This window comes from Nansenia antarctica (assembly GCF_963989245.1).
Source record: "Nansenia antarctica genome assembly, chromosome: 2".
NCBI lineage: Eukaryota > Metazoa > Chordata > Actinopteri > Argentiniformes > Microstomatidae > Nansenia > Nansenia antarctica.
Window position 1 is genome coordinate 66,305,967 of NC_137675.1, and position 24,294 is coordinate 66,330,260.

General features: G+C 51.1%; 1 protein-coding gene across 1 annotated transcript in view; it reads right to left on the reverse strand.

Annotated features, from left to right (window-relative positions):
• Positions 1–583: 583 nt before the first annotated feature.
• Positions 584–24,294, reverse strand: part of notch3 (notch receptor 3) — a gene marked incomplete at both ends in the record, with an annotated part of 60,095 nt that continues 36,384 nt past the window's right edge. The window contains 31 exons of the mRNA XM_080523307.1: positions 584–2,065; positions 2,183–2,280; positions 2,401–2,548; positions 2,755–3,059; positions 3,429–3,597; positions 3,752–3,842; positions 3,993–4,218; positions 7,148–7,296; positions 7,621–7,947; positions 8,108–8,640; positions 8,802–8,914; positions 9,029–9,286; positions 9,404–9,536; positions 9,633–9,817; positions 9,933–10,089; positions 10,212–10,413; positions 10,583–10,811; positions 11,059–11,211; positions 11,348–11,581; positions 12,066–12,211; positions 12,340–12,532; positions 12,657–12,767; positions 12,895–13,128; positions 14,488–14,601; positions 16,011–16,124; positions 17,348–17,533; positions 17,667–17,822; positions 19,588–19,821; positions 19,937–20,059; positions 20,747–21,082; positions 21,203–21,345. Coding sequence (XP_080379433.1) covers positions 584–2,065; positions 2,183–2,280; positions 2,401–2,548; positions 2,755–3,059; positions 3,429–3,597; positions 3,752–3,842; positions 3,993–4,218; positions 7,148–7,296; positions 7,621–7,947; positions 8,108–8,640; positions 8,802–8,914; positions 9,029–9,286; positions 9,404–9,536; positions 9,633–9,817; positions 9,933–10,089; positions 10,212–10,413; positions 10,583–10,811; positions 11,059–11,211; positions 11,348–11,581; positions 12,066–12,211; positions 12,340–12,532; positions 12,657–12,767; positions 12,895–13,128; positions 14,488–14,601; positions 16,011–16,124; positions 17,348–17,533; positions 17,667–17,822; positions 19,588–19,821; positions 19,937–20,059; positions 20,747–21,082; positions 21,203–21,345 — 7,282 coding nt within the window. The remainder of the gene's footprint in view (positions 2,066–2,182; positions 2,281–2,400; positions 2,549–2,754; positions 3,060–3,428; positions 3,598–3,751; positions 3,843–3,992; positions 4,219–7,147; positions 7,297–7,620; positions 7,948–8,107; positions 8,641–8,801; positions 8,915–9,028; positions 9,287–9,403; positions 9,537–9,632; positions 9,818–9,932; positions 10,090–10,211; positions 10,414–10,582; positions 10,812–11,058; positions 11,212–11,347; positions 11,582–12,065; positions 12,212–12,339; positions 12,533–12,656; positions 12,768–12,894; positions 13,129–14,487; positions 14,602–16,010; positions 16,125–17,347; positions 17,534–17,666; positions 17,823–19,587; positions 19,822–19,936; positions 20,060–20,746; positions 21,083–21,202; positions 21,346–24,294) is intronic.

Genomic DNA, 24,294 nt, shown 5'->3' on the forward strand with positions numbered 1-24,294 from the left:
GGGTGGGGCGTGAATAACTATGCATTTTTTTCCTTGTGACATCACATTCCTCACTGGCCTCAGGTAAGCTCAGGTGTAACAGTTGAGGGTGAAGCACTGTGCGAGCGATTAGGACAGAAAGAGGGAGAAAACACCTGAAAAGGCAGTTCAGAGAAACATAAAAACAATAAATAAAAATAAAAGGAATTCCCTTCAACATTTCGCTTTTTTCTTGTATCTATTTTTTTTTTTTTTTTTTTTTTTAAAGTTTGTTAGTTTCAGGGGAGCGTCCCCAAGTCTTTGAAATGAAAGACTTAGTTTTTTCTTCATATACTTTTTTTTTTTAATAATAAAAAAACAAGTCCATCTGTGACAGAATAAGTCTTACTTCATTAAATTGTCTGCTCTTTTTCCAGACAACACACATTTCCCTTTACTCTCTCTGCAATCAACAATAGCAGACGGTCCTCTTGATAAAAACACAGTCAATCCAAATCCAATTAAAATCTTGGAAACAGGCTGACACATTAACACAGACAGGCCCTAGAGCCAGTCAGCTGCTCTTCCACCCTAGGTCCCTTTTTAATGAGGTGGCGTAGGATCTTCATGCAAACACCTGCATTTTGCCGTTGGACTCCTGGACATGGGGGATCTGGGTTTGGGCCGGGCCGGCCACTGCCGGGCTAGGGGTGGAGTCTGACCAATCAGACACACAATGAGGGGAGGGGCTGGACCAGGGCTCAGGCGACTCGGGGGAGGGGGTCAGGTAGGGGTGCTCACTGGGCAGGTGAAGGTAATGCTTAGGTGTGGCATCCAGGGCGGAGGAATAGCTGTGCTGGGAGGGTGGGGTGGGGTAGTCCTCCAGACCTGCAGTGCTGCCGCTGGCTTGGGGAGGTGGGGCCTGGGAGACCTGGGCTGTTGGGGCTTGTGCCTGTGTTGACTGAGGGGCTGGCTGGGGCTGAGGTGGCTGTGGCTGTTGCTGCTGCTGCTGCTGCTGGAAGAAGGCAGGAGGGGGCTGTGTCGTCTGGGGGGTGGGAGGGGACGAGGCGCTCATGCGGGCCAGGCTCTGAGCATGGCTGTGGAGTTGCTGCTGCTCGGCGATGGAAGCCAACTTTACAGGGCTGAGAGAGGGTGTGACGGGTGTGGGCTGCAGCATGGCCTGCTGGGCACTGCGGTACATGTGTTGCTGGTGCATGAGGAGGCTGTTCTGCTGCTGCTGCATGGGGCTGTGTGGGTGCATACCCGCCTGGCTGCTGTGGACCAGGTTCACCACCTGCTGGCCGCATTGGGAGGAGGGGGCCATGCGGCTGTGCCAGTCGAAGGGCACGCTGACGGGACTGACCAAGCCCATGTTGAGCCCCATCTGGCTCGCATTGAGCACGTAGCCGTGGGGGCCTTGGTTGACCCCGGAGGCCATGGAGATGCGGCCCTGCATGGACATCCCATCTCCCAGTTCACTGAGCTGGGCCAGCGACACAGCAAAGGGCCCGCTGCCCTCCAGCATGCTGCTGTGGACCATGGGGGTGTTGGGCACAGACATGGAGGAGTGGTAGAGCCCCGGGGAGGTCATGCCCACCGGAGAGGTGGGGTTGGTGATGTAGCCGGCGTTGTTAGCCCCGCCACGGGGGGAGTCCAGTGAGTCGACGGGGGACAGGGTGACGGAGCTCTCCAGCAGGGCGCTCTGCATGTCCAGGGTCAGCTTCTTGTTGCGAGCCTTGGCAGACTCCTTGAGGCTAGCGGCATGCTGGCTACCCAGGCCTGAGCCCTTGGCCCCAGGGCGACGGCTCTTCTTGGCCTGGGGGGTGTTCTTCAGCCCCGGTAGGAAGGCGCTGGGGGGGCACATGAGCGGAGAGAGGGTGTGTCCCCCGGCCAGGTGGTGGCCTGCCCCTCCGTGGCCCTGCGGGCTCCTCACTGTGTTGTACTCATCCAACAGCTGAACAATGTCATGGTGCATGCGCTCTTGGGCGATGTCCCTTGGCAGACGATCCATGTGGTCGGTGATCTCCCTGTTAGCAAAGTGGGCTAATAGGATCTTCACGGCCTCACAACTACCCTCACGGGCAGCAAGGAAGAGAGGGGTCTCCTCCTAAGACAAAAGAAAAGAAGAAGGTGGTTAGAAATATTGTTTTAAAAGCAGTAGATACACATCATCTTCATGTCACTGGTGGAAACTGACTGAGGAGAGATGGTAGGATGTACGTACTTTGAGGTCTTGCATGTCTTTGTTGGCGCCGTTCTTCAGCAGGGCGATCGTGGCCTGCACATTGTTGACTGCGGCAGCCCAGTGCAAGGCAGATTTACCTATGGATGGAGGGTAATACACAGTCATGTTAGTCATGCATTTGATGACAGTTCTTTCTGACCACTACATATCACAATTGAAACACAACAACTCAGAAAACGCTGATACTTGACACGTACCCAGTTCATCAACGGCGTTGACGTCTGCGTGGCAGGTGATGAGCTCCTCCACCATGCCCTCTACGGCCAGGCGGGCAGCAAGGACCAAGGCTGTAGAGCCGTCGTACATGCGTGAGTCCAGGTCTGTGGCTCGGGTTCTGATCAGAATCTGGGAAGGTCAGGGAAGAAACGTCAGTCTACTAGATTGACTCACTTTCTACTCAGAAAACAAGCATAACAGAGTGATTCCAATTTCTGGGGTTAATGCATCAGAGCATCGATCGTTACTTTATGGATCCCTCAGAGTATGAAAAGATTATGTTCTGAGAAATTACCAGAATTGTCTGTGGTGTGAATGTGTGTGTGTGTGTTTACCTGGAAGACCCCCTGAGCATCTGCGGCCACGGCGGCGTGTAGCGGCGAGCGGCCTGTGTTGTCCTGTGCATTGGCATCAGCCCCGGCGTCCAGTAGCCTCTTGGCGGCGTCGGCGCGGGCGTAGCGGGCTGCCAGGTGGAGGGCCGTCTCTCCGGTGCGGTCCGTCTGAGCGGCCAGAGACGCGCCCTGGTAGATGAGGTCAGAGATTATGTTGGCGGAGCACTCCTCGGGATCCTCCTCCTCTTCCACCTCGGGCTCCAGGCCACCTCCGCAGAACGACGCCAGCATCAGAGGGGTGAATCCGTCTGGGAGAGAAGAAAGAACAGGCATGAGTGAGTCAATGCATCAAGAGAACTCTCAATGTCTTATCAATTATCAGTTCTAGGCTATTTGTGTCTGTCAACATGAGACCAAAGAGACGTCCGTGAAAGTCATAAGTCATTATGAGGCTGCAATACCATAAGAAATGTTACCAACACCTTAAACCTACCTTAAAATCAACAGTTTGGAACATCATTAAAGTGAAATAAAGAGTGTAAGTTGCCTTGGATAAAGGCGTCTGCTAAATGCCCAAAAATGTAATGTAATCTTCCATTCCTCTCATTCAATTGAAGATTGATGTCAATGTAAAAAACGATTAGAAACATTATCCATCTTTTGTTATTGACACTGACCTGGACCTCTGACATTGACATCCATGCAGTCACTGTCAAACTCTCCCTGGGGTGGGGTGAGGGCCATGGAGGGGGGCATGCGGATGTCTGCGGCCGCCAGGTGGTGCTGTGTCCACTGCCTGCAGTCCACATGATCCTCGCTGTCCGACAAAATGCTGGGCTCCTCCACCTGCGACGACACGGACAAAAACACATTCATCGTCACACGTTCACATTCAGAGTAAAACACTAAAAGGAGCTGACACCTCTGCATGAATATTGACTATTTTCCTGTGAGAGTGATCATATGTGTGGTTGGTTGTGTTGAGCGGTGAGTGACTCACCTTGATTCTCTTGGCCTCTGGGCAGTCTGCATCGATCCACTGGTCACTGTGATCCCCGAGGAGAGACTCCTCCACGGTCTTTGGCATGTGTCTGGAGAGAGAGGCACAGCAGAAGGTGAGCTGGTGAGGCATTGTGAGAATTCCCTCTTCATTATGAGCCATGCAGTGCAGTGCAGTGTAGCGTGAGTGCTGCATGTGTGTGTGTGTGTGTGTGTGTGTGTCCGTGCGTAGGGAGACTCACTTCATGCCCAGTGCATCCTGGCCCAAGGGTTCCCTGCGGTTCTTGTTGCTGCTGGGTTCCTTCTTAAGGAAGAAGCCCTCGGGGAACCACAGAGTGCTGTGTTCCCTCTTCCTGCGGGCGATCAGCATGCCCACCACCAGGATGACCAATAGGAAGAGAGAGGCAACGCCCACCAGAAGCAGCTTGCCCCATTCGGGTACATCTGTGATATGTGGGATCCTCTCAACTAGTGGAGGGAGAGAAAGAAAGACTTTGTTCACATGGCTGGAGCGGTATTGGGGTTACAGTATGTGATAATTGAATGACTTTTTTTACATTTTGTATTGGTGAAAAGCACAAGCAAACAACCCTAACACCCGGTTTACATTCACCATTTTCACATTTTCTTTTTCTTTTTTAGACAGACGAAAAGGAATTGAAGATTTTTGAGCCAAAGTATTAATTGGGAAACATTCACTTTTCTGAAAATGATCCAAAGGATAGATTCAATTGGGGGGATAGAAGACACTGGGTTTGCGCATGCACCATGACATTGTTCAGCAAAAGCTCATCTGTGGATGGGCAGCCCTATGGGCAGCCCTAAGGGATGCCCTATGTTCAACGCCATGGCGTGTGATGCCTTGAAAATGGGGTGAGGCCTTGAGCGCTATAGAGAGCGGTTCAATTGCTATGGCGAACAGCGATAACTGCCATCCCTTGCGTGTCCCCCTAGTGGAAAGTATGGGGAGTGTATAGAGTTGATAGTGACACAGGCCGGGGGGGAAGTAAAGTAGCCTAATCCATGAAATAAATCACCAAATCCAAATTTCCGTAAAACTGTAAATAAATACTCCCACTCTACACAGTCGAAGGCCTTCTCTGCATCTAAACCAGTCATGTCAAAGTCAAATACACAGGGGGCCAAAATTAAAAAATGGTACAAGTGGAGGGCCGGGCTGGTTCAATGTTTATTAAAACTCGCAATTATTGCACATATTGAACCAATACCAATAACACAGCCTATATTGCACTTAACATTAATCATTAAATTAAATTAAGTAAAACATAAATAAAATCAGTTGCAATATTTTCTCAAGGCTCTTTCAGTAATAAATTGAAAACGTTTTTTTTTTAACAGGTAAACAGCAAAATGTAATTTTCATTCAAAGCTCAATGGCAAGATAAATGCACAAATGAAACAGCATGCATTAAAAACAAATCAGTGTGCTGCTCTGATCCTCATCAATGACTGTCTTTTATAATAAAATTAGAAAAGTTAGTGCAAACTTGCAAAAGTGCAAAACAGTTGCATTAATTTCTTAGGCAACATTTCCCTGGGTCCATTCAACTGGAGAAAAAAATTATAATTCCCTTCAAAGAAATATCAAGTCCAAGTCCTTTCTGCTCACTTGTCTGAGGCTGAGGCCGATACTTGGTGTCTCATCTTGAGTACAAGTTCATTAATGTTTGGGGTCAGGTATAGATCCTCAGGATTGAGTTCAGGTGTTCATCAGTAAGATGCACATGCCCAAGATGCTATGTGATGTTTTGTTTAGTTTCATCAACGAAAACAGTAGTTCACACACGTATGTGCTGCCAAACATAGACAGCTTCTGAGCAACTTGGGTGCGCAGCTCAGGCATTGTGTCGGGGATGAAACGAGCAAACTCAGCAGCGCCACAGACTCATATTTTGCCTTCAGTGTGTCATTACACTGGAGCTCAATCAGCTCCATTTGGAGATTTGCTGGTGCACTTTCCACGTCAACTGCAAATGGATTGCTGAGCAGTTGAAGCCTGCTTTTTTGGGCTTCAAAGTCGGAAAATCTCCGCCTGAATTCGGCAGCAAGTATGCCGAGTTTGTCAGCAAACGGTGTACTCGGGAACACTCAGGAACACTCGGGAACACTCGGGAATTGACGGCGATGTTTCGGCCTCCACTGTGACTGTGCTGCTACTGCTCATGACTAGTACTGAAGTGAAGAGAAGACGCGGGATCGCGCTCGCTCGCGGGCACTCGGTACGCGCCAATGCATCTTGGGACTTGTAGTATTATGGTGCTGCGGGCACATAATACTGCGGGCCGGTTTTAATAGTAATTAAATATCATCCCGCGGGCGAGAGAGAACTCATTCACGGGCCTGATCTGGCCCGCGGGCCTTGACTTTGACACATGTGATCTAAACAATGGCCTCAGGAGGGAGAGAAGAGCCAGAAGTGTAGATCACATCTAAGAGTTTTCAGATATTGGAAAACGAATGCCGACCCCTGATGAAGCCAGTCTGACGCTCAGAAATATTCAGAGGGAGAATGGCCAACACCATAGCAATAATTTTACTCGCAACTCTGTGGGGTCCTTGTCCTTTTTAAGTAAGAATGAAATGACTGCTTGAGTGAGTGTCCAGGGCAGAGATCCATTCTCCAAAGAATAAAATTGGCATCATCCCAACATTTACTAAAACAATTAGGGTCTGGTATATAGTACCCATCACAATTATATATCTGCCGTTTTGGTGAGCAATAATGTTTGACAGTGAATAGGAACCTTTTGTTCACCAATATTGCTACCCCTCTGGCTCTTGTATTGAATATAGAGTCAAAGTAAAATGTTTGTCAAAAAAATCCACGCGGGGGCGAGCGGGGCGAAGAAGCCGAAAGCGAATATTCCTTCTGTATAGTTTGGCTTTGATGTCGTTGAAGGCTGTACGTCTCCGGGCCTGGCTTGCACTGAAGTCGGGGTAGAGAGAGATCTTGTGCCCGCGGAAACGCAAATCCTCCCTTCTCTTCCCGAAAAATGAGTTCCATATCCTGGTAATTGTGAAAAAGCACGATGAAGACCCGGGGTCAAGTATTATTTCCTCCCGCAGCGTTCGCCCTCCCCAGTCTTGTATTGAGCCGAGGGATGCGTTGATTGGAGCCAGAGCTTCATCAAGCAAAGAAGTGACGGTTTCAGTGAGGTTAGTGAGTAGAACAGAGCGGAGATTTTCCAGGTCATAAAACGAAGGTGTTCAGGAGCCACGTTTCTTCTAACTACTCTGTCTTCATCCTCAACCGGAAGTCTGAATGACTTGTTTTGAATGATTTCAATGATTGATTTGTTGATATGTGTTTAAAAAAAATGTATATATATATATATATATATATATATATATATTAGAAGCTGTATGTTCTACTCACCACGGGCTTCTTTGAGGGGATAAGGGAAGTCAAGAATCTCTTGGGCTTGGAGTGCCCCGAGGTAGTCTGCAGCACTGTCTGCTGTGGGGAAACAGTCATGTGAGCCCTGTGAGCACAGACGGTTGTCGATCTCCAAATACACAATGGACCTGTGAAGCGGAGAGGGATTCCAGGTTAATATCCTATCTAACCCGTCGGACCCTATCTGACTTTCAAGATACACCGTGTTCTAAAGTAATTTACTCTGAGTGGGGCAGTCCCACTCATATTTTTATTTTTTATTGGGATAGAGACCGTAGAGACTGACAGGAAGGATGAGTGAGAGAGAGAGAAGGGATAACATACGGGATTATGTCCGCGGGCTGGAATCAAACCAGGAACCCTGCGCTTACATGGTTGACGGCTTAGTATGCTATGCCACCAAGCGCCCCAGATGCGCCGTGTTCTAGAGTAACTATGAGCCTTGTACTCACCCGACGACCTCCTGGTGGGGCTGGAGCTCCCGCTTGAGGCGTGCCTCTCGCCGGGTGTAGGGCCGGATCATGGCCTCGCCGTTGGGGTCGAGGCGGAAGCGCAGGGAGGTGTGCAGGATGGCGCTGAGCTTCTGCAGGAAGGCCGTGCTGGTGCGTAGGAGCTCCTCCGGGGGCAGGAGGACTACGAGGACCAGGACACCGTCGGCCAGGACTTCGGGAACCTTTGCCGCGCAGTCCAAACCGTCCCAGCCACACTCCTCCGAGTTACAGCCCTGATCACAGCGGCCGTCAGCGTAGTGGTCTATGCAGTACGTTGCGTAGATGGGACTGGATTGGAAACGCAGAGACACACAGAGAGAGAGAGAGAGAGAGAGAGAGATAGCTCAGCTCAAATGCACTCATACAGAACAAGGTGAAAAACAGTGTGTGTGTGTGTGTGTATGTTGAAAAAGGACAAGCGGATGGGCTAGACTGGTGCAGGACTCACTTGCAGACTTTCTCCTTGCTCTTGCAGTCAAAGTTGTCGTAGAGGCACTCAGCGTTGTTGCAGGACTCGTCGCAACGGCTGTTGTTGAAGACGCGCCAGCAGCGGGGGTCTGTGCAGCGGGCCCAGGGGTTCACCGCCAGGGAGCAGTCGCCCCCGTCCCAGCGGCAGTTGTACGTGTTGCACTCCTTGTCGCACACGCCGTCATTGGCTTTGCCGTGGCAGTCGGCCAGCGGGCAGGAGGGCGGGGAGGGCTCTGCCAGCCTGGTGACTTCCTGTTCGCAGCGCTTGCCCATCCAGCCGTTGGAACACTGGCAGTGGAAGAAGGGGAAGTTGGTCTCCTCGTTGCACACGCCCTCGTTGCGGCAGGGCTGGGAGGAGCAGCCTTCGTTGCTGCGGTGCTGACACTGGGGACCGGCGTAGCCCGACAGGCAGGTGCAGCGTGCTCCACGTGTGGTCAGGGCACAGCTCCCGCCGTTGTAGCACGACAACTCCCGGCACGACATACTCCTCTCACAGTTAGGCCCGGCATAGCCCTGAGGGGAGACATGGTTCACACACACACACACACACACACACACACACACACACACACACACTTAGTATGGCAAACAAACACTGATGTTGATAACGTCAAATAAAGTCAATAAGAATGTTAATGAGTCAATGTAGTTTTGTCTATGTACTGTATACTCACAAGCTGACAGGTACAGACATATCCCAAGGCTGAACTGCTTGACACAGAGCAGGCCCCCGCATTCTGACAGGGCTGTGACTCACACACACTAAAGCGGCTCTGACACCTACGACCTGGAAACAACACAACACGCTATTATTAGTGCTGCAAAACAAACACATAAGAGAGTCATTTATAGACTGCACCAATAGACAAAACACAAACAAACAACTGAATCTCTCTCGTACCTGTGAAGCCGGGCTTGCAGACACACTGGTAGTCGTTGGGCAGTTGGATGCAGTCCAAACTGTTGGTGGGGCTGCAGGGGCTGGAGTGACACTCGTTGATGTCCCCCTCGCATCGCTCGCCGGTGAACCCCGGGGGACAGTTACAGCGGTGGCCTCCCACTCGGTCCACGCACGTGCCGTTATTCAGACACTTGGGCGGAGCCCCGCGTAGTCTCAGAGGCGGAGTGCAGTCGTCCTCGTTGATCTCACAGAGGACGCCTGAGGACCAGGAGGGAAAAGATTCATACCTACGCCTAATGATCTATTCATTCGCCGGATGGGTGACGATATGAAATGGGAGCGAGTTCTCTAGGAGTGAAAAATAAGAGTGCGTACCCAAGGTGCCGGGCGGGCAGGAGCAGATGTAGTGCCCCACCAGGTCGATGCAGCTGCCGCCGTTCTGGCACGGGTGAGACTGGCACTCGTTGATCTCCACCTCACAGTTCTCTCCAGTGAAGCCAGGCATACACTGCAAGGGCATACACACACATACATACAATGAGCTGGGATAACATCCAGTAGGTCATAAAACTACAATGAAAATGAATGAAGAAAAATAACTCACGTCACACAGGTATCCTCCCACGTAGCCCCTGCAGGTGGCGCCATTGCGACAGGGTTTGTCCTCGCAGTGGTCCACCTGGCTCTCGCAGTAGCTGCCAGTGTAGTCAGCAGGGCATTTGCAGTAGTGGGTGTTCCCCGTGTTAACACAGTGACCGCCATGATGACACAACTCGTCAGTCTGAAGGCCTGGGGAGGCAGACAAGAAGAGTGTTCAGCGAGTGTTATACAGGAGCCAAACACAGAGGACGAGGACTTGGTCTCACTCTCACTCTCTCTCACACACACATACGCACGCACATACCTCTCTGACGAGCGGCCACCTCACAGGAGACCCCCGGGATGTCGCAGTAGCGTCCGGACCAGCCCCCCATGCATTCACAGGAGAAGGAGGCGTCCTTCTGGCGACAGCGGCCGGCGTTTTGGCAGGGAGAGGAGCGTCTGCACCAGTCCACTGGCATCTGGAAACACAGGGAGACCCGGTTACACTCCAAACAACAGTTTTGGGTACCCCGAATGTGTGTGGTCGTTGTGTTATGGCTAGAGTGTGTGTGTGTGTGTGTGTGTGTGTGTGTGTGTATACCTGGCAGCGGTTGCCTGTGTAACCCTTGGGACAGGAGCAGCGGAAGGACTCCAGCGCGTCTTGGCAGACCCCTCCGTTGAGGCAGGGCTGGGAGTCGCACTCGTTGACCTCGTACTGACAGTGGGAGCCTGTGAAGCCCAGGCGACAGCTGCAGGCGTAGCCGTTGACCTTGTCTGTACAGGTGCCTCCGTTGAAGCAGGAGCTGTAGACAAGAGGAGGTTACAGCATCACTGTCCATAACACACGCACAGACACAGGCACAGGCACAGGCACAGGCACAGGCACAGGCACAGGCACAGGCACAGGCACAGGCACAGGCACAGGCACAGGCACACACAGACAGACAGACAGACAAACAAAGCAAGACCCACCTCTCAGTGCAGTCGGGGATGTTGGTCTCACAGTGGATGCCGCTGAAGCCGGGCCTGCAGGAGCAGGTGTAGGAGTTGACGTAGTCGGTGCAGGTGCCTCCGTTCTTGCAGGGGGCGCTCTGACACTCGTTGACCTCCACGGCACAGCGAGGCCCCGTGAAGCCTGGGAGACAGCTGCAGCGGTACGAGTGGACCCCGTCTGTACAGGAACCTCCACTAAGACAGGGGTCTGGAGGGAAGGAAGAGGTGGGGGGGGGGGGGGGGGGAGAGACAGACAGACAGACAGACAGACAGAGAGAGAGAGAGAGAGAGAGAGAGAGAGAGAGAGAGAGAGAGAGAGAGAGAGAGAGAGAGAGAGAGCGGTTAGATATGGAGCAATGGAAGTACGAGGCCTGTACTGTTTATGGTGATAGTGGCCCTTGGGATGATGAGATATTGTGACATGTAGGCTGCTCTCTCTCTCTGTGGTGACTTACTGGGGGCGCAGTCATTGATGTCTGTCTCACAGTTGACCCCAGAGAAGCCAGCACGGCAGGAGCACACAAACCCTCCCAGCTTGTTGGTGCAGGTACCACGGTTCTTACAGGGGTTGGAGATGCACTCGTTGACGTCGATGTTACACAGCTGACCTGTAGACAGGTGAACAGACAGCACCAGCACCTCTGTTACAAAGTGTAAGCTTTACTGGCAAGCGACCTCACAATAACCCTTGAAAAAGTGACTGCGTCCATGTGAATGGATACAACTTCTACGTTGTGCTTTCACCTTGCCACCCCTGCTGGCAGTTGCACTGGTAGCCCAGGTAGTCGGGTGTGTTGGTGCAGAGGGCGTGGTTGGCACAGGGGTTAGGGGAGCAGGGGGTGAGGACGTCGGCACAGGTGGAGCCGCTGTAGGGCAGCTCACACAGGCAGGTGAAGCTGGCCACCCCGTCCACGCACGTGCCCTGGTTCAGACACGGGCTGGACCCGCACTCGTTGATGTTCACCTGGCACAGGTTACCTGGGCAACACCAGAAAGGGGAAGAGAGGGAGACGGAGAAGGCAACACAAGAGAGAAATGTTACGGAGAGGGCAACAATTGTCTAATTCCATTCATCATGAGGGAAATCATCAGGACCACCCCACATGGGCTGGCTTTTCACTCTGCAGTTCTTTCGTAATCCACAAGGAGGCGATATGGGCTACTACTTAGCAGCAGGTACTTAGTTTGGGACCCTTTAGGGATGATCTGGAAACTAAACAAGGTCTCTGAAGCGTCAGTGGACGCCAGACATGTACACTTAACCTCTAATAGATTACACATGTTTGTGGGTGTGGAATTGTGTCGGGGTTTATATGGAACTGAGTCTGAGTTTATTTCCAAACAGTGAGTGTGTTTATGTAGCATGTGTTTGTATGCTGTGAGTGTAAACATCTTGGTGGGATGTTGGGAGAGACTGCCTCCTCCTGTTGGTGGGCGGGGCGGGGCGGGGCGGGGCCTGTACCTCTGAAGCCCTGGCGACACTTGCAGGTGAAGCCGTTGAGCTGGTCGATGCAGGTGCCGGCGTTCTGGCAGGGGCTGGGCAGACAGTCGTTCCGGTCCAGGTCACAGTTCTTCCCCACCCAGCCGGGCTCGCAGTCACAGCGGTATCTGTGGAGGGAACACAGTCAGGTGTTACAGGTGTTACGGGTTGTATGGGAGTATGGTTAGTTCTCATGAAAAGGGAGATGACCAAAAGACCAAACATGGCTATTAACGACTATAAGACAGCGTCTTACCCATTGATGTCATCTCTGCATGCTCCATGCAGACAGGGGCTGCTGCCACACTCGTCCACCTGGGAGTAACAGTACGGGGGCTGGAAGCCTTCTGGACACTGGCAGTGGAAGCCATTCTCCTCATCCACGCATGTCCCTCCGTTCCTGCATGGGGCTGATGAGCACTCGTCTATTTCCACGTTACACAGGGGACCTGAGAGAGAGAGAGAGGGCCAGGAAACAGTGTTAGTTACTCTGTTCAATGAGCTGGGTTCCTATAGAGAAGCTTGATTTATCTGTGTGTGTGTGTGTGTGTGTGTGTGTGTGTGTGTACATACCAATGAAGCCCGGTTTGCACACGCAATCGTAGCGGTTGATGCCGTCCTTGCAGATGCCGTAGTCACATGGGCTGCTGGCGCAGTCGTCAAAGTTGATCTCACAGTTGGTACCTGTGTAGATGACACAGCCAGCCATTGGACAATGTCTCTTGTAGCGGAGAAATGCCCCCTAGTAGAAGTCTTTTTTTTTACCGTACAGTGTGTGTGAGTGTGTGCTAAGAGGAGCTTGCTCTCTCACCTGAGGTTCCGTGCTGACACTGGCAGATGTACTTGTTGACCAGGTCCACACACTTCCCCCCGTTCTGGCAGGGGTTGCTGTGGCACTCGTTGAGCTGGTTCTCACAGCGGTAGCCCGTGTACCCGGCGTCGCAGTTACACGTGTAGCTGGCGATGCCGTCCACGCAGGTGCCGTGGTGGCACGGGTCAGGCTGGCAGTTGTTGATGTTACTCTCACACAGAGTGCCCTCGTACCCTAGGGAGAGGAGAGGAGGAGGAACGGAGAGACAGGGAGAGAGATCAATGACGGTAATTTGTCCGTCAGCGAGGATGTGGTGAAAGTGTTATGTGAAAGTGTCAGTCAGGTTTAGTGTAAGCTTATTTATTTAACATTTTATACGTTAAAAAGGACTAAACTAAAATGTGAATTTCAGTTAAAACGAGAATCTTTCGTGACGCTTCCTCCCTCTCAGTCACTCCCTTGATCACTGCCCCTTTAAATAACTACCCGCCACCCACAAACTTCCCATCTTAACACCCTTTTATTTTCTCTCTCCCCCTTCACTTGCGTCTCCATTTTCCTTTCATTTCCCTCTTTTTCCACTTCCTTCTTTATCTCACTCTCCGTTTCACACTCTCTCTCTCTCTCTCTCTCTCTCTCTCTCTCGCTCTCTCTCTCTCTCTCTCTCTCTCTCTTAATGAAAGGTTCTACAGTTTGGGGTCTGGGCCTTGCGGTTGCTATGCCGACAGTCTGTGAGGTAGTCGGCGTTAGTGTGCGGTGTGTGTGTGCCCGGAGCTGTGCTTGTGCTGAGCCGGGCTGGGGCCTGCCGTCCTGTGGGACTGGGCCGGTGGACTAGAAGGGCCCTTCACGGGCCTCACAGGCCGGCTTTTGTTCCCACCAGCAGAGGGAACAATGGCCCGCGCCACGTCTAGCAGGGCCACTCCACTCAACAGAGAGGGGCCGAGAACACAGGGAATACCAAGCAGCTGGCCACCGAAAACAATGCAACAGGCTTCCTCATACACATAGCCTCACACACACACTCACACACTCACACACTCACACACACACACACACACACACACACACACACACACACACACACTCACACACACACACACACACACACACACACACACACACACACAACGATACACAAGAAAACAAAAACAACCCAGCTCGACAAACAAAGTTCAAAAACACATGTAGCTGTACACATTCTTGGACATAGGGTGCCGTGAATGTGAATGAACATGAGCTCAAATGTGCCATAAGGTGGTTTGGGGGTATGTATTGTGGGGTACATATGAACAGATGTCGGGGTGATGACCAAGCCTCCTTCCAACCCCCCCACCCGCCCCCCCCTCCAGCAGCTGCTGGCCCTGAGTGACCCTGTGATCCTGGGGTCCGATAGGGGGGAAGAGGGGGATTAGGGGCCTCTCCTAAGTCTGCCCTGCAGTCTGAGCACAGAGGGCCGTCTGACCCCTGGATCACACTGAAGCCATCCCTAGCCCTACAGGTGTGAGGGCGGAGGCTCCTCGTGGACATGGAAGCACTCATTTCTGTACACTCTGACACACACGCCACACGCACACACGCCACACAAGTCCTTACCTTCAGCACAGCGGCACTCGTATCCATTTGGCCGGTCAAAGCACTTGGCTCCGTTCTGGCAGGGCGTGCTAGCGCACTCATCAACGTCCATCTGACACATGGTGCCAGTAAACCCTGGGACAGGCAAACACAGAGGTGAGGGGTCAGAGGAAAGCTCCAGTGGAAATGTCCACACTGAGGTCAGAGGGCAGCTTTCTGTCCTTAAGGGGCCAGAGGTCTCTGGATAGGTTAGGGATGGACGTCTGGATAAGGTAGGCTTCTAGAGCGGGCCTAGGGGTAGGATCTGGCAACTATGGACTTGGTTCGACTGCTACTACAGTATTCTCCAGGGTGTGTGTGTGTGTGTGTGTGTGTGTGTGTGACCTAAACATAGATGTAGTGTGTCTGGACCAGGATAAGGTGTAATGTCAATGGTGGTTGGAGTGGGCCGCTTCTGACATGTCTGACCCATGTGTTCCAGAATGTCTGGGCATTCAATGTTGGATTTTGGAATGTCTGGTCGATGCAGGTTCTGGAATGTCACTCTGGAGTATGATGCAGTTTAGAATGTCTGGATTCTATTAGGTTCTGGAATGTCACTCTGGAATATGATGCAGTTTAGAATGTCTCGACTATGCAGAGTTCTGGAATTCCTGGGCTATGATGCATTTTGGATTATCATCAATCCAACATTTTCCATTATATATACATATATAAATAATGGAAAATGTTGGATTGATGATAATCAAAATGGTATATATATATATATATATATATATAGTCATATATAGTGTGAAGTTATGTCTGTATAAAACAAATGTTATGTCTGTATAAATCTATTCGTTGAAATGTCAAGGTAATCTTTCAACTAAATTAACCATGATATGCTGTGTCTGAGAAAGCTTGCCTGGCAAGCACCAGAAACCAATGGGCAAGGGGCCCAAAGAGGGGTCAATTGGTGCGGTTGTAGAATATATTGTGTTGATTAACAGTGTGAGGATGGGGTCTGTGTTGCTGTGTGGGGCAGGAGGTTAGAGGGGGAGACAGTGGGATTGTTTTCTCTCTTGGGGAACCCCCCCTCCCCTCCCTGCAGCACTTCTACAGCCTCAATAGCTAGATGGGGGGTGAGGGGGAGATGTCTGCCCCAGATGTAAATTGTGGACCTGGAAAAGAATCTCATTAGTAGGACTGCTGTTCCCCCCACTAGCAGAGAGGGAGAGGGAGACTGCTGTCCCTTCCACATTCCACCAGAGAGGGGGGAGTAGGGGGAGGGGGCGGAGGGGGAGGGTCACAATAGTGTCTTTGTTCAGGCAAGAGGATAGGCAGCCTCTGCGGCCTGGCCTTTATGAGTGGCTGCTCTAAACTCCATCGGGCAGAAATAGCAGGACAGGCCTTATTCTAATTCACAGGGACATTTAAACTTCAGATACCACACCTGTTCACACTGACACTTCACTAAGTCAGCAAAGTTGCCAATGAAAATCTAAGTTGGAAAAATGTATATCTAAAAAAAACACACACACTTGACGGATAAGACTTCATACCTGGCTGGCAGGTGCATGTGAAGCCGTTGACCATGTCCCGGCAGATGCCATCATTCACGCATGGGTTGCTCTCACACTCGTCCACATCCACCTCACAGTACGTCCCCATGTAGCCTGGGGAGGAAAGGGTTACACACATCAACCCACAGTTCACACACAAATTAATGAATGGAAAAGCAGTAGAAAAAAAGGAAAAAAAAGAAAAAAAAAGAAGAAAAAAGAAAAGTCACAAAGATGAAGCATTTGAAAATTCAAAACCCCCTAATCGCTAGTTCCTCTATCGATCCTGGACTGGGGGGGGGGGGGGGGGGTGGTGTTGGTGGTGATGGTTCATCAGTGGGCAGTGGGAAAGAGTTCTCTCACACTCATGGGGGGGGGGGGGGCACAAAGGGTTTTCAATCAACACAGCACCTCTCAAAAGTCCTGAACCACAGGGGGAAAAGATAGCTTTTCACAGAACACACCTCGCTGCTCCCTCTGCTTTGACCTGAACCACCACACCCGAGTACTCCTCAGAGTAGTACCACTCCCGGGGTCAACTCTCCATTCACTACATACATGTCCTATAATCAGCAGCATCATGCTACAGAGAGAGCTCCTCCATTGAGGTGAACCAGAGTGTGGCGTGCTGTGCATGAGGAGACGGTAGCGTGGAATCCGAAATAATCAGCGGCACCACATGAGCTTTGCCGGGCCAGCCGATGATGAGGAGGGTGGAGAGGAAGGGCTGTCTGTGGAAATGGAGGGGGAGGGGGGGGGGAACTCTGGGAAAAAGCCTCTCTCCCTCTCTCTGTGTATGAGGGGTGCAAAGTGGAGCACAGAGGGGCCCTATTGTTCAGCTCCATTCCCACCACTCCACAGCTCATTATTATTCACAGCACACTCCTCCCCCTCGCCTCTCTCCCTCTCTCCCATCCAGGCCTATAGACCCGACTCCCATCCCTAATTTGTATAGTCCCCTGAACCCCAGGATGCATGTAGGACTGTGCGTGAGAGTTTCAATGTGTGTTTGGGAATCATTGGGACTTGGGTACCACTCTAACTCCCCTGTTTAGCTATACTGTGCCTCCACTGCAAAAGGGCTCCTCTGATGAAACCCCACCTCAGTGCCAGAGAGAACGGATTATGTAACAGTGTCTACTGGGGGTGGTGGGGGTCGGGGGGGGGGCAGGGTCGGTGGGGCTGAGTGAGTTGTGGCTGCTTGCTCCTTGTGAAAGTCAAGTGTAAGCCATCAGCTACTCAGTTGTCTGGGGGGCTCTGGGGCTGTCTAAAGTCAATGAGTGAGATGTGTGAGAGAGAGACACCATTGGCTGTGGATTCCCTGGGAATGCCCTTACCTGGCATGCAGATACAGGTGAACTCTCCGATGCGGTCCAGGCAGGTGGCGTCGTTCTGGCAGGGCATGGACAGGCACTCGTTGATGTCTATCTCGCAGCGAGGGCCGGCGTACCCTCGGCCACACTGGCACTGGAAGGAACCCTCCGTGTTCACACACTTCCCAAAGTGTTCGCAGGGGTTGGCGCCTGAGAGGCAGAGGAGCAGGAGTCAGTGTCACTCACTCCAACACAATACACAGAGCAGGTGAGGGGTAGAATCAACATATAGTGCAGAAGAGAGCAATGCTACATGATATGGGGGAGGGGGGGGCGCACTTACCAATGGAGCACTCATCCATGTCCTGGTTGCACGCTCCGCCCACAAAGCCAGCAGGACAGGTGCAAATGGCTCGGCCGTTCAGGGGGTTGGTGTCACACACAGCACCCTCGTTACAGGGGTTACTGACGCAGGCGTCATCCAGGTGACACAGAAGACCTGGGGGGGGGGGGGGAGACACAGAGAGACAGACCCACGTCAGTCAGACTGTGTATGTGAACATACAGTGGGGAGAACAAGTATTTGATACACTGCTGATTTTGCACGTTTTCCCACTTAGAAAGAATGTAGAGGTCTGTAATTTTTATCATAGGTACACTTCAACTGTGAGAGACAGAATAAAATAAAAAAATCCAGAAAATCAAATTGTATGATTTTAAAGTAATTAATTTACATTGTATTGCATGAAATAAGTATTTGATACATCAGAAAAACAGAGCTTAATATTTGGTAAAGAAACCTTTGTTTGCAATTACAGAGATCAGACGTTTCCTGTAGTTCTTGACCAGGTTTGCACACACTGCAGCAGGGATTTGGGCCCACTCCTCCATACAGATCTTCTCCAGATCCTTCAGGTTTCGGGGCTGTCGCTGGGCAACACAGACTTTCAGCTCCCTCCAAAGATTTTCTATTGGGTTCAGATCTGGAGACTGGCTAGGCCACTCCAGGACCTTGAGATGCTTCTTACGGAGCCACTCCTTAGTTGCCCTGGCTGTGTGTTTCGGGTCGTTGTCATGCTGGAAGACCCAGCCACGACTCATCTTCAATGCTCTTACTGAGGGAAGGAGGTTATTGGCCAAGATCTCGCGATACTTGGCCCCATCCATCCTCCCCTCAATACGGTGCATTCGTCCTGTCCCCTTTGCAGAAAAGCATCCCCAAAGAATGATGTTTCCACCTCCATGCTTCACGGTTGGGATGGTGTTCTTGGGGTTGTACTCATCCTTCTTCTTCCTCCAAACACGGCGAGTGGAGTTTATGCCAAAAAGCTCTATTTTGGTCTCATCAGACCACATGACCTTCTCCCATTCCTCCTCTGGATCATCCAGATGATCATTGGCAAACCTCAGACGGGCCTGGACATGCGCTGGCTTGAGCAGGGGGACCTTGCTACAGGATTTTAATCCCTGACGGCGTAGTGTGTTACTGATAGTTTTCTTTGAGACTGTGGTCCCAGCTCTCTTCAGGTCATTGACCAGGTCCTGCCGTGTAGTTCTGGGCTGATCCCTCACCTTTCTTATGATCATTGATGCCCCACGAGGTGAGATCTTGCATAGAGCCCCAGACCGAGGGAGATTGACCGTCATCTTAAATTTCTTCGATTTTCTAATAATTGCGCCAACAGTTGTTGCCTTCTCACCAAGCTGCTTCCCTATTGTCCTGTAGCCCATCCCAGCCTTGTGCAGGTCTACAATTTTGTCCCTGATGTCCTTAGAAAGCTCTTTGGTCTTGCCCATTGTGGAGAGGTTGGGGTCTGATTGATTGAGTGTGTGGAGAGGTGTCTTTTATAAAGGTAACGAGTTCAAACAGGTGCAGTTAATACAGGTAATGAGTGGAGAATAGGAGGGCTTCTTAAAGAAAAACTAACAGGTCTGTGAGAGCCGGAATTATTACTGGTTGGTAGGTGATCAAATACTTATTTCATACAATAAAATGCAAATTAATTATTTAAAAGTCATACAATGTGATTTTCTGGATTTTGTTTTAGATTCCGTCTAAACACAGTTGAAGTGTACCTATGATAAAAATTACAGACCTCTACATTCTTTCAAAGTGGGAAAACCTGCAAAATCAGCAGTGTATCAAATACTTGTTCTCCCCACTGTACATATATATATCATCTAGATACAAAGACCCACACAGGACTGACACTCTAACCAGATCACTGCTGAGTGAAGACACAGCGAGACTCCAGTGGACTCACCTGTCTTTCCCACGGGGCACTCGCAGAAGAAGGAGGCCACGCGGTCATGGCACGTGGCTCCGTTGAAGCAGACGGCGGTGGCGCAGTCGTCGATGTTCTCGCTGCAGTCGTCCCCCGTCCAGCCGTTGACGCACACGCAGGTGTGGCCGCCGATGGTATTGAAGCACGTTCCGCCGTTGTGGCAGGCGTTGGGCTGCATGAGGCACTCGTTCACATCCTCGGCACAGTACTGGCCTGCAAACACATATGTGAACATTAACACAATCCCAAAGTCTTCTAAAAAAAAATATGTAGAAGCAAAACCAACACACAAACACACACAGACACACACACACGCACAAGAACATACCTGTCCACTCTGGTGCGCACTGGCAGTTGTAGGTATTGACTCCATCCACACACAAGCCTCCGTTCATACACTTATGTCCCGGGCAGTCATCCACATTGGTCTCACAGTTGTGTCCCTCAAACCCTGAGTGAGAGAGAGAGCAAGAGTGGGGGGGGGGGGGGGGGGGTGAGGCATGGCATGGGAAGAATACACACACATGCATGCACGCATCAAGAGTTAATTAACATCATAACCCCCACTTCCATATGCTTCCTAACCCCGACTTCTGCTTCCCACAGTCATTAAGGTAAAAGCCAAAGTGGCCAGTAAAAAGGTTCAGTGGGTGTCTAAGTGTTTACATGTTCTCATGGCGTTTCCCACAGTGGCAGCGCCAGGGTCGGACACTGCTCCGCACCAGAGGTCCACTGCTCCCTGCAGTGTTTGCTTGTTTTATCATCATAGCTCACAGTTTCAATGACTTCCTCTCCAGCGAGAGACATTTCCTGTCAGCTCCCCAGAGGGAAACCAGAAGGGCCATAAAGTAAATTCCTCCTGTAGCGAGCAGAGCGCTGCAGCAGCGGCCCACGCTCTCTCCCACCGCTGTCAGCAGCTATTAATAGCAGACAGGAAGTGGACCTGGGACAGGGGAGTAAAATCCCACCAGCACGGACAACTACGTCATTTGCATGGGAAACCCCGGGAGCAGAGAGCTGAGGTGGGAATCCCTGGGGTTTATGGTGACTGTGGGAAGCAGAGCTCCGTGGTTAGAAACATCTGTAAGTACAGGAAGTTGTGTGGGTGTGTAAAAGAATGCATTAGAAGCTTGTTTACCTGGCAGGCAGGCACATTCATAGGTGTGATCGCTTGTCTGGCGGCAGGTGCCCCCGTTGAGGCACTGGGAGGGGGCACAGGGCAAGGAAGACACCTCGCAGGTGCGCCCGCTGTACCCAGGTGGGCACTGGCAGCGGAAGGACCCGTGGGTGTTCGAGCAGAGGCCTGCGTTGAGGCACACGCCGAGCTTGCGGCATTCGTCAATGTCATTGCGGCAGTTCTTTCCTTGAAACCCGGGTGGGCAGGAGCAGTTATAGTGGTTATTCCAGTTGGCACAGCGGGCGCCATTGGCACAGGGGCTGGTGGCACATGCGTCTATGAGGGAGCACTCTTGACCTGTGGATAGAGGAGTACAATGACTCATTATGAGTGGCATTTATGAAAACTCTTTCCAATCAAGCCTTTTGTCCTCAGCCATTACGAAAGCACCATTTAAGATCCACACAGGCACAGTACCTCGGAACCCTCTCTGGCACACACAGGTGAATTGTGGGATTCCGTTGGCTACTTGGCTCTTGCAGGCAGCTCCGTTTAAACACGGCGACCGATGACAGGGGTCCAAGTGTTGACACAGGGCTCCGATGAAGCCAGGTCGGCATCTGGACAGAAGGGAGACAGCATTTCCAGGTTAGACAGACAGACAGACAGACAGACAGACAGACAAACTGTGGACTGCAGATCTGAGATCTGAGGCATTCGGGGGAGAGAGACGTGAAACTACATCAGTATGGTTTTTCAGCCCAAACCCAGGCAGCCCCATTCCCACCGTGTTCCCCAAAGTTCTGGCCCATGATACCTTGGCAGGCCCCCATGACACCATGGCAGGCTTCCCTGACTCTGACCTGGCAAGAGTCAGGCCTCTGGGTGTGGGGGGTTAGCACTAACCTCATTTACTCATAACAGTGAATTGGTCAATGTGTCTCACACACATATACACACACTTTTTCATATGGAAACAGATGTAGGCTGTCTCTCTTCATCTCTCTCACTCTCTCTCTTGACTGAAAAAGACAAGACAAGCACTCCCCCCTTTCCCCTTCCCCCCTCCGTCCGTTGTTCCCAGCTGGAAAGATTCACTCTCTCCCTTCACTCTCTCCATGCCAGTTCACATTCCTCTTCCATTACTCCTTTTCCGCACTTCAGCTCTCATTTCTGGTCTCGTATGTTAAAACCAAGCACACCCAAAAACAACAGCTTTCCTAACCGTGTCAACTACAGTAGACCACCTAATGACATAACTGACCTATGAGAGATGTAGACATGTCAACCAGGGCATAATTGAAACAACATTAGGCCTAGACCAACAGTGGAAGCTGCCTTTGAAGAATTGTAAAGAATTGGTAACATCTAAATGGGGCTGCTTTTCCCAGTTGTTGTTCTCCAGTAGAGCGCCACATTATCTAGATGGACGACTGAGCCTGACCTAAAAGTGCCCAGGTAAAGTGAGATAAACACACCAACAGGGTTTCCTGTGGCCCTCTCCAGGGTGCCGGGGGGAGCTTGGACACATACATCTCCTATTGGGGGCTGTTTGTGAGGCCAGTGTGTCCTGGGTAACCGTACACCAACACAGGGAGCCCCTGCCTGGGGACGAGCTCCCACTTCAAACAGGCCGTTTGAAGCTGATGACAGGGCAGTGATAGCTGGGCTCTGGCTCTCCCTCGGGCCCTCTCTCCTCTTTCACTGTAAAATAACCCCTGGGCAGAGACAACAATGGCTTTTCCTCTTCTCTCTGTTACAACAGGGCCGTGATTACACTGAGGTAGCTCATCTTTTATTGTGTGTGCTTCTTTTGTGGCCTCTCTCTCTCTCTCTCTCTCCCCCTCTCCCTCTCTCTCTCTCACTCTCTCTCTCTCTCCCCCCCTCTCTCTCTCTCTCTTCCTCTCCCTCTATCTATCATCTATCTTCTCTCTCTCTCCCTCTCTCTCTCTCTCTCCCTCCCTCTCTCAACCTGCTTGTATGGCTCCTCTCTCTGACAGGGAGGCCTGAGGCAGGTCTGGACTCTTAAGGGGCGCTGTTCCAGCTCAGACAGGGTACACGTGCTGAATGCTAAGATGGCCTGCTCTCTGTGTTCCGCTGGCTGCTCTGGTTCATAAAAACAAGACTGCTCAGTGTTCTTTTGGGCCTTTTTTCTGCCAGACAAGACAATGGCGAGACAGAGAAGCCACAGGGCTCAGCACTGAGAGACAGTGGCTGAACACCCACAAGAATGTGCAGAGAGACACACACACACACACACACACACACACACACACACACGCACACACACACACACACACACACACACACACACACACACACACACACACACACACAGAGAGAGAAAACCAAGAAAGTCTTCTCATACACCTACAGTTTCTTATCAAAAACCTATAGCTGAGGAAAGCTATAAAAATGTTTTTAGAGGTCTAGTAAGAGAATTACATAACCAATCAAGCATTCCTTTCGTAATTAAATGGATAACCAATCATTTAGGGCAGCAGTGGAAAAACAAGACTGCCATTAAGGAGTCATACAGTCCCACAGGGTTGGCTACACATACAGGGTCAGTGTTGAGCGTTCTCCATGGAAGTGGCCATATTGAGGGAGAGAGAGGCCTCATTCAGTTACCACGGCTACTTCTCCCAAAGCCACTGCGGCAGAGGCCTGGCTTTCCCTACCAACCCCTCCTCACATGCTGGGAGGTCAAATGTCAGAGGTCCCCAGTCTGATTGTGATGATAATGTCAGTCAGGCTGTGGAGAGGGGGGCGGAGCTGAGAGGGGGAGGTGGGTGGGGGGTGGAGAGGGGGGCGTCTGTTGGAGAGAGAATGTCTTTGGAGGGTAAGGGGGGTCTGGTCCAGAGAGAATGTCATGTCATATTTCCTGTAATCCCTCGTCTCCTGCTCTGAAAACACTCACACTCTCTCTGAATCCCAGATCCCCGTTGCCCTGGAAACCTCACAGACGAACGAGCAAGCCTGACACCCCACCAATCACCCCCCCACCCTTCTGTCCCCTTGGCTATTTGTCATGGCTTAGCTGGGTTTATTTAGAGGCAAATTAACTATGTCTGGAATCTAGGGTGTCACCAAAAAAAAAAAAAAAAAAATGAAATGCAGAGTTACAGCACAAAGAAAGGTTTGGAGGGACTGAGGGGGGGGAACCGCTTGGAGGTTTTAAAGTACAACACAGACTGACAGTCAAACTCTTTCTGGGCCATTCTGTACGATGGGCATTTAAAGGGCGAATAAAGCCAGAGAACAGCAATCTTTATGGCCTGTTGTTCTGCTCAAAAGACCTTCACGACTCTCCATGGACAGGGAATAACTTACAGCTACTTCTAGGAAGTAGCGGATGTGAGATGTGTGTGTGTTTGTCTGTGTGAGAGTGAATGAGACCAGTGCAGTCACACTTAAATCTTTTTGACTTCTGTTCTGTGTTAAAATGTAAGAGGAGAAAAGCGAATTTTAACAGACTAGTGTGGAGAGTTTCCTAATGTGTGTGAATATGTATGGGATTAAAGAATTGGGATGACTGTAAAAGAGTATGACTGAACGGTGAGAATTAG